Source organism: Erithacus rubecula (assembly GCF_903797595.1).
Source record: "Erithacus rubecula genome assembly, chromosome: 12".
Taxonomy (NCBI): domain Eukaryota; kingdom Metazoa; phylum Chordata; class Aves; order Passeriformes; family Muscicapidae; genus Erithacus; species Erithacus rubecula.
Window position 1 is genome coordinate 11,994,666 of NC_136664.1, and position 9,077 is coordinate 12,003,742.

A 9,077-nucleotide genomic window follows, 5' to 3' on the forward strand; every position below is an offset into this window, starting at 1 on the left:
GGAGCTCTGGCAAAAAGCAGAAAAACTGCTCGCCTGGTAAGTCTTGTTCACAAGTATTAAACTTTATTAACATTAGCCCTAGGTTTAAGGAACAACTACTTTTCATGTATATTTGGCAGGGACCTTGGTTTGAACCAAGGAACCACAGAGTCTTCTGCTCCCCCTGCTGAGGGGCTGGTGTCTGGTGGGACCCTCCAGGTGTATTTTTACAGGGCTCTTCTTGGCCATTGAGGAGCTTCTCAAGCACTGATGGCATTTCAGTCTCCTGTGGCCACTGCCTGGTCATCTGAGGAGCAAAATAGTTTATACCACCAGAAGTTTTACGGACCAAAACAATAGGATCCTTTATTGCCCTGTAATATACAACAGGTCAAACCACAGAATTGCAGAGTGGTTCAGGTTGGAAGAGAACACATCATCTGGGTCATCTGGTCCAAGCTCCCTGCTCCAGCAGGGCCATCCCAGAGCACAGGCCACAGGATTGTGCCCAGAAGGTTCTTGAATCTCTCCAGTGAAGGCAGACTCCACAGCCTCTAGGACAATCTGTTCCAGTGCTTGGTCACTGCACAGGAAGGAAATTATTCCTCATGTTCAGATGGAAATTTCTGTGCATCAATTTCTTACAGTTGTCTCTTCTCATATTACTTAGCACTACCAAGCAGAGCCTGGCTCCAGCCTCTTGACCTTCCCTCCAGATACAGATAAACATTGATGAGGACCCCTCTCAGCCACCTTTTCTGAAAGTGCTACAGGATCTCCCCAAAAGACACTGCAGCACCCTCTTCCTTAAATAATTAGGTTCTGTATGACTAAACCGCAAGTATTCCTGACATATGATGGCCACCCATCAGGTAATGACACACAAACATAAAGAGATTAGGGAATCCAGATGAGCACCTGCTTACAGACACAAGTCTGTTGGAAAGCCAAGTCCCATGGCAAGCCAGAGGAACACCTTATTAAACAGTGAACATCAGGTTACATGGCAGCAGAATGTTTGGAATACATATACAGTACTGTATAGGACTTTCCATCTCACATGTTCAGAAGTGCCATTGTAATTCCTCAAGTTAGAAGATAAAATACATGCCACATTGCTTTGATGACAATAAATCCAGAAGCCTACTAAAAGTGAATGCCCTGTACAACAGTACCCCTTACAGAGAACAGGGGAGCAGTGGTTGAAGGTACACAAATCATTTCCCCTTTCTCTTAGCTTACACTAAAAACCAGCACAGCCCTTTCACTACAGCTAACACCACTGGCCTTCCACCACTGGAACAGAAATGTTATGAGATAGTGCAATACAAACATGCTTTGCTGGCTCAAAAATCAGACACAATGAAGATTTTGCATTTGGAACTTGGTTAATAATTCTTGAATGGAATACAGTCCAACTCAGTCCCCCATAGCTGTAGTTACTCTGTAGGAGTAAATACAGGCTTAGTTTTGCTGCCAATTGTATGACTAAATAAATTCACAGGGAAAGTATATTTGACCATTCCTTCACATTAATTTCTTTAACTAAAACTTTACATCACTTTCCTTGAAAAGATATCTATAAATATCACATAGTTTGAAAACTCACAAGTATTCAAAGTAACTGGCATATGAAAAAGAAAAATAGTTCAATTAACAAAAAAAAAAAAACAGAATAAACCCAACTTCCAGTCTTTTGTACATCTGAACATCTACCATTTGCTTCCCAACCAGGGTTTGATGCTGACATTCACGAAGAAAAATCCGTCTGCAAGGATTTCTATAAAGGCCAACATCTGCAGCACTGGGAGCAATGTTCCATTCTGATTTAAATATCATCACTGAACAATTATTTCCCCAACTTTGGAAAAACTAACTCCTACAAAGTTTCAGTACTCAAGAGACTTCTCTTTCCTCTGTTCATAACTCAATGCAAAAGAAACCATAAAAGTCAACTAAGATCTTCTTCTGAAGGGTGCATACAAATAGCCACTTAGTGAGCTCCTCTCCTGGGTCTCATTGCAGATCTCAAAACCTACAGAAAACCCTTCTGTCAATGAATGCTGCTGTAAAGAACATTCCCATTTGTCAACAACCATATGCTACAAATGTCCCATTTTTGTTATAACTAAAGTTTTAGTCTGAGGTCTGGGCTGAGTTATTTACATTTAAGACATTAAAGTATATAATGTATTGTTACATTTCATCCTGGATTACAGAAGAATATCTACTCCATAACCAAACCCTTCTCATTCAGAAGAATTAAGGTTTCACTAAGCCAACAGAGCCTGTCAGGAGCCCAAGAGACACATGAGGACTTGACCCAGCTACTACAGAGAATATGTTTTCTTCTTACAAATACCATTCTAAGTAACTCCACTTTAGCGGGGGTGGGAGAAAGAGGGTTGTTAAAGATCAAAAAAAAGTTCCTTTAATGAGATTGTTTGCAGAAACTTCATGGGCCATTCGGCTTTCCAATCAACATGCCAAATTAAAAGTGCACCACATTAAATCTGAAACACCTATAAAACAAGCCCTGATGAAATACAGACAAGTCTTCCATCTACCTCCTCCATATGGCTCAAGCAAAGTCAACTTTTAATTTCATAACACAAAATATTTAATTTATGCTTTTCTTCATATGTCAATTTAACCTCTGGCACACAGCTTTGAAACCATATAAGGATGCCTAACACTTTCCATATGGCAACTGAATTGTGGCTTTTAATTGCACCAACTGGTATCATTCAAGGATAATTCCCTTGGAATCCAGCTTTCTGCTACAGTATTGGCCAATTCACTAATCTCATCACCATGGCACTAATACTTTCAGAGACTCTTTGATTGTTAATATTCATATTATAATTTTCCCAAACCAGAGCTGTCAAGATATCCTATGTACATCACTAATTAAATTATCTTGGCTTGTTGGTACCAAATTTCAACACTAAATAAGATTCTGCTTTTCCCTCTGTCAATACAAAGTTTGGTAATTTTATTTTAAATGCCATAGACAATATTTTTGAGCACTAGAATACTTTGTAGTCATACCAATATTGAGAACTGCTGAGTCTGTTGTTTATTTTAATCTTCAGAGTCAACAGAAATAATTATTTATATAGTAGTGACAATAATGGACTTGAAAATATTTCAGTTAAAAAGATCACTTCAAGCAGTCACAGAAGATAACATCCAAGGAAACATTCATTGCTCTTGTCACCATACAAGTAAGAAGGCAGTCTTTCAAATGTCACTTTACCCATGAAATGACCCCAAAGTAGTGCCACAATTAAATCTTACATTTCAACAGCCTTTTTTAAAGGCTGTTATGCCAAAGTATGTGCATAACACTAAAAAACTCTAATTTCTGTTTATTATTTTCATTTTGGATGAATGACCAACCAACTGTGTCTTCCATAAGGCAATGTATTTTTAATATTAACACACACACTATTTAACAGTGGGAGACTGGGAAGGGCTTCTTTTTCAATTTAAGATTGATCATACTAGAGGAGCAGTGAAGTTGACACTGGTGTTGTCTCCTCTCAGCCATGCAAGGAATGCCCATTAATGTCACTGGCAGTTACAGGCACAGAACAAATGGAGAACAAGCCCCACCTCTGCAGTACTGATGCGCCTCAGAACTTCATACTGTGCTGGTCCCAAACCAGTTACTCAACTCTAATTAATATCAATTAGGGTTGAACATGAGGATCACTAGCACCAATGAGCCCAGCAGAAGTAGTAAGCTAAAGTCATTCCTATTTTACCTAAAATGATTACCTACAATGTAGCTCGATGAGAGTTGGTTTGAAATTTAATTAAAAATATGATATTTTTTCCATTCCCAAGCACAGATGTCAGTGAGACACACAAGAACCTAGTAAAATTTCGTATGGCTTTGAAGATAAAAGTAAATGGAACTAAGCAAATGTCATATTTAATATTCCCTCCTCTAGCATAGAACCATTTCTCAGTGAATTAAAAAAAAAAATCATGAATATTTGCAAACAATATTGATTTCCAAAAATAGTTTGTAAAAGTAAACACACTGAATAAATTTAAGATTAAGAATTATACCGGATAGTCCACAATATCAGAAAACCTTTCTGGATACATGTTAACTCATTCATAAAGCAGCAAAAGAAGTGTATTCAGTTGTTAGCAGATTTACAGCCTCAGTGGTTTCAATTAGCTTTGAAACCAGAAGATGACTCTGGACCTCATACTTTTCATGGATGCAACAGAACTCCTTTTCTCTTTAATCCTCCATGGAAGCTGCAGGCCAGCCCTGCTGTTCAGCCTGCAGAGTCATTAAAACACTTAGAGCAGAGCAGCCCCTGCTGGGCGGGTGCAATGGTTTAATGAGAGCCGAGCTCTCCCCCAGCACAGCTGCAGACACACTGCCCTCCCCGGGCTCCTGCCTTCCCCAGCCCTTGCCAGGGATCCTTCTCAGGACTGGCAGCAGCTGGACATGAATTACTGTTCTTCCAGTGAATTGGAGGGGGAGATAGATGGAGGTGACAGGCACAACGCATCAGCTGAGGGAAGTTCTCTAACCAAGAAACTCTCAAAACTTCAGCGCAGGAAAAGGAAAGGTGTTGTATAACTAAACCCTCCTTGAGTGAAGTGATGTAAAGACCTCTCCTCCACAACAATTGTAAATTCAATCATTCTAGAGAGGACTACAAATGAAACTTTACTGTTTTCCTCTATTAGTCACTCATTCCTCTTGTAAAACACTGCATGAATCCCCTGAATTTTAGTGTCATCTCCCCTGGATGACTAACTTTAGCAGAACAATTCACTGTCTGTTTTTGAGAGAAACAGCCTTCCAACTGCAACCAAGACAGGATTCTTGGCTTATAGACAGCAAAATAAATCAAACTGCACTATCACATCCAAGTTCTGTATAAAAATTATTCAAATTTTGAATTTTCAGTCTTGGAAGCTCCTCAGGCTAGGTGTTCTCCTTTCCTCTCCCATCAATGGGTCTTTGGAAGTAAACTGAACTTCATAATATATTAGTTACATACTAACAAAACCACAAAAAACCAAAATCAACAAAGCTCTGGTTAAGGATTCCTACCAGGAAAATTATTTCTAGGACCATTATTTTTTTTAATACAGTTATATGTTTCTGTGAATGCAGATATTTTCATCAGTGTTTGATCTAACTCTTTCTGCTATAAGTCACATACTCAGCAACTTGACATCTATTTTGGGAAAAAAAAAAAAGTTTTACTGAGAAGTCACAATTTCAGCTGTGACACAATCAAACTGTACCATCCCACATAGCCTTGTAAGCCCATTGAACATTTTAGGATCAATTTTGAAGCAGTAAGGAGAAGAGTCCTTGGTCAATTCAAGTGCAACACTAATACACACTATTGGAGACTACACCACAAGCCCATGACTAACCATTAGCAGAAGAAACTACTATTTCTACATCTTGAGGAGACCAAGGAACCAAGAGGTTAGGCTACAATTCTCTTTGTATCTTGGCATAATTATACAAGAGATCAAAGAGATCTCAGAAGAGAAGCAGTCATGCAATCTCAGTTATGGAGTCAATAGCTGTGACTCCATAATCCTTGTCAAAATGACTGTACATATGGCACATCTGGTTCCAATGTAGGATTAGAAATACATCCTTCCATATTCCAAAAGTTCGTATTTTAAAGGAACTTTAATGTAGCTGTCACAGTGTGCCTGTGACAGGATGACAATTAAACTAAATCAATGAGCAGGCCATGCATGCACACAGATCCTACCATATATATTAGGCAATAAATGGCAAATATTTTTGAACGTTCAGAAACATCTCTATAAGGATGACAGTAAAAAGCCTCATGGGAACAGTGCTTTTAAACACACTTAAACCTATTTATAGTTTTATAATGTACTAAAACTGTAGACTAATATTTAGTTAATGGCTTGCTAATTGCTGAGCCATCATGAGGGGGACTTCCTCTTGAGTAAGAGGGGAAATACTGTTCTACTGTCATTCCAGCTGAGCAGACCTCACAAAACTACCAACTGAAGAGTGCTGTGAATAGAAAGTATCTTTGACAAAAGGTATTTCTCCTTCTTTTCAGAAAGTAGATCATCTTTGTGGGAGAAAATACATTTCACAAACTAAAGTCAGAGTTTTTACCTTTAACTCTCGTATATTAAATCTGTTTAGTTAGGTGAGTTCTAGAAAATATACATGTGAAAAGCAGAATATATGTAAAAAACATGACTTAAAAAAATTGGGATAATTAGAAAATAATTAAAAATAAGCGTTTTTACTCTTTGCATCTGTATCACAGTATGTACTATTATTAATGAGAACATCTTTCTTTGAATATATTGTTTCCAAGTAAAGCACAATAAGTATCACTTCAACCAATCATACCTGCAAGTTGAAAGTGATTATGTTCAGTGACAAGCAAATCAATTTCTTGCCCCCTTTGTCTTTACTTCTAGTGACTCTCACACAATTCATGCTCCTCACAATACTGATGGACACTGAAATGTCATCATTAGCTTTTCCCATCTAAACATATTCTACTCAGTTACACATCCCACCTAAAATTTAGTATTCTCGACTTCCAAGTTAATTTTTCCTGAGACACAAGAAGTCCAGGCTTCTGACAATACAACTGGTAGCTAACAAAGCAAAGAGCCTGCAGGAGGTTTGGTGGCCCGGGCTCTGCTTGTGCTTTCAAAGCCACACTGCTTGCTGGGAAGCACAGATTCCAATCTCCCCATCTCTCAGGTTACCTTTCCAGTGATGAAGCTTTCAGGGCTTGATCCAAAGTCAATGGGAGTCTTTCAGTAAACATCAATAAGCTCTGGATCACACCCTGAAACACTATGAGGACCATATCTAAGTATCGTTAAGTCTGTTTACCTCCCATCATGCCTCTTTGTTTAAAGAGACAACATTAAAAATAAATAAAAGAAAACGGCAACTGAAACATTTCCTCCAGCCCTGCTTTACATGGAGGACTGAAGGAAAGAGAAGGGGTGAAACAGCCAGGACAAGTGACTGGCACAGTTACTCGTGGAGAGAGTCAGCCTCACGGTTTTAGCAACGAGCAAATAAATAACAATAACTCTTCGGGAACTTCTCCTTGCCTCCCAAAATGTCACAGGCAAACTTGTGCACTAATCAGGGTTCACAAGGTATCGCACAGTGGCTGGGTGCTGGGCTTTCCCCAGAGATTGTTTGTTCCTGTTTGTGAAAGGTTTCGTTCTAATCGTACTGCCCAGACACCAGTCAGGTTCCCTTACTCCTCTGGCTTTTGTACCCTCACCAAGTTTGCTCTGCAGCTTCTAACTTCATCAAAGGACTGAAGGAAACCACCCACGGGGCAGCGCCTCGGAGCAACATTAGGGCAAAGAAAACCTTCCTTTGCACAACCGCCCCTTGGGAGGGAAAGAGGGATGTAGAAAGAGCTTTTGCTTTTCACTATTTCAAAGGGAAGGGGCGGGGGGGCAGCGAGGAGCTGACATACCCTGGCGCTGGAGAGCCTGCACACGGCGCGGTGCTGGCAGCCGTGCTGGAGTCCCGAGCTGCTGCCGCCGCTGCTGCTGCCCCCGGAGTATTTCTGCTTCACCATCCAGTCCTCCAGCCCTCTGCGAGCCAGAGAGGCGTTCACCGCAAAACTATCACCTAGAAAAGAGGAGACAATGCCGCCGCTGAGCCGCCCGCAGAGCCCGCCCGACCCCCGCGGCCAGACCCGCGCCCGGCCGGGGCTGGGACCAGGACCGACACCGGGGCTGGGGCTGGCACCGGGACCACGACCTAGAGCGGGGCCGGGTCTGAGACCGGCACCGGGGCTGGGACCGGGAGCGGGGCGGCCGCGCAGAGAGCAAAGCGCGGCGGAAAGTTGAGGGGACAGGGCAGGGGGCCGGGGGCAGCCAGCCGGACCGGGGGAGGGCGTTCAAAGTTACTAACAGTGAGGAGCCATCCCTACCTTCTGGACTTTCTCTGGGTTTACAAACGGCAGCTAGGCAGATCCGGAGGAAAGTGTGTGAGGGAAATAATAAAGGAAGATCGTTAGAAACCAGAATAAAAATCACAGCAACAAACCGAGTAAAATCCGAATAAAGGGAAGGGGCTAAGGAAGTAGCAAGTGAAAGAAACTAACCATGTTTCGAGTGAAGTTTCCCCATCTCTCTGCATTGATCTGCAATTACGATTCATTTGACTGTTTTCAGTAGGGTCAGGTTCTCTTGTTGTTATTTTTTGTAGATATATAAAAATCCCAGCGTGTTTAGAAATCCATGTGCTCCGCTTCTCCCTGCTAACACACAAGCGAGCTCAAATCTCAGCTCCTCTCCTGCAGCACGGTCCGGCGTCCCCCTCTCCGCTCCAGCCTTCCTCCTCTCTCCTCTCTTTCCCAAAGACAGAGGCGGTTACAAAAGACCTTACTTCACCCACCGGGGAACATGATTGACACCTCATTGAGATTAGACCACTTGCAGGCAGCCTCCGCCTTCCCATTGGGCCGCGGCGGCAGATGAAAGGGGCGAGTGAGCCTTTTGGAGGCTCAAAAAGGAAAAAGGGAGGAAAAAAAAAAAAAAAAAAAAAAAAAAAAAAAAAAAAAAAAAGAAGAAGAAAAAAGAAAAAGGAGCAGCCGGGGTGCGTTTCACTTCCAGCCAGGCACGGGCGGCGCGGCCAGCCCCGCTCCGCGCAGCCCCAGGGGCGGACAATGCTCCGCTGCCCCGGCCCGGCCCGGCCCGGCCCGGCCCCGCCGCCAGCGCCGCCCTCCGCCCGCAGCCGGCGCGGATCCCGCGGGCCGCGCCCCCCCGCTCCGCGCCCGCCGCCCTCGGGGCCCCGGGCACCCGCACGCTGCTCCCGCACGCTGCTCCTGCACCCCGCACGCTGCTCCGGGCACCCCGCACGCTTCTCCCCGCACATTGCTCATGCACCCCGCACGCTGCTCCCCGCACACTGCTCCGGGCACCCCGCACGCTTCTCCCCGCACCCCGCACGCTTCTCCCCGCACATTGCTCCGGGCTCCCCGCACGCTGCTCATGCACCCCGCACGCTGCTCCGGGCACCCCGCACGCTTCTCCCCGCACATTGCTCCGGGCTCCCCGCA

The 9,077-nt window shown here is 43.3% G+C and overlaps 1 protein-coding gene across 2 annotated transcripts in view; it reads right to left on the reverse strand.

Moving 5' to 3' along the window:
* The window catches only part of NKD1 (NKD inhibitor of WNT signaling pathway 1), a 110,082-nt gene extending 101,360 nt beyond the window's left edge, over positions 1-8,722 (reverse strand). For both annotated transcript variants that reach the window (XM_079315800.1, XM_079315799.1), the window contains exons 1-3: positions 8,121-8,722; positions 7,947-7,979; positions 7,485-7,642 (exon numbers count right to left, since the gene is read on the reverse strand). In XM_079315800.1, the coding sequence (XP_079171926.1) occupies positions 7,485-7,642; positions 7,947-7,979; positions 8,121-8,145 (216 nt within the window). In that variant the 5' untranslated portion in view covers positions 8,146-8,722. The remainder of the gene's footprint in view (positions 1-7,484; positions 7,643-7,946; positions 7,980-8,120) is intronic.
* Positions 8,723-9,077: the final 355 nt, after the last annotated feature.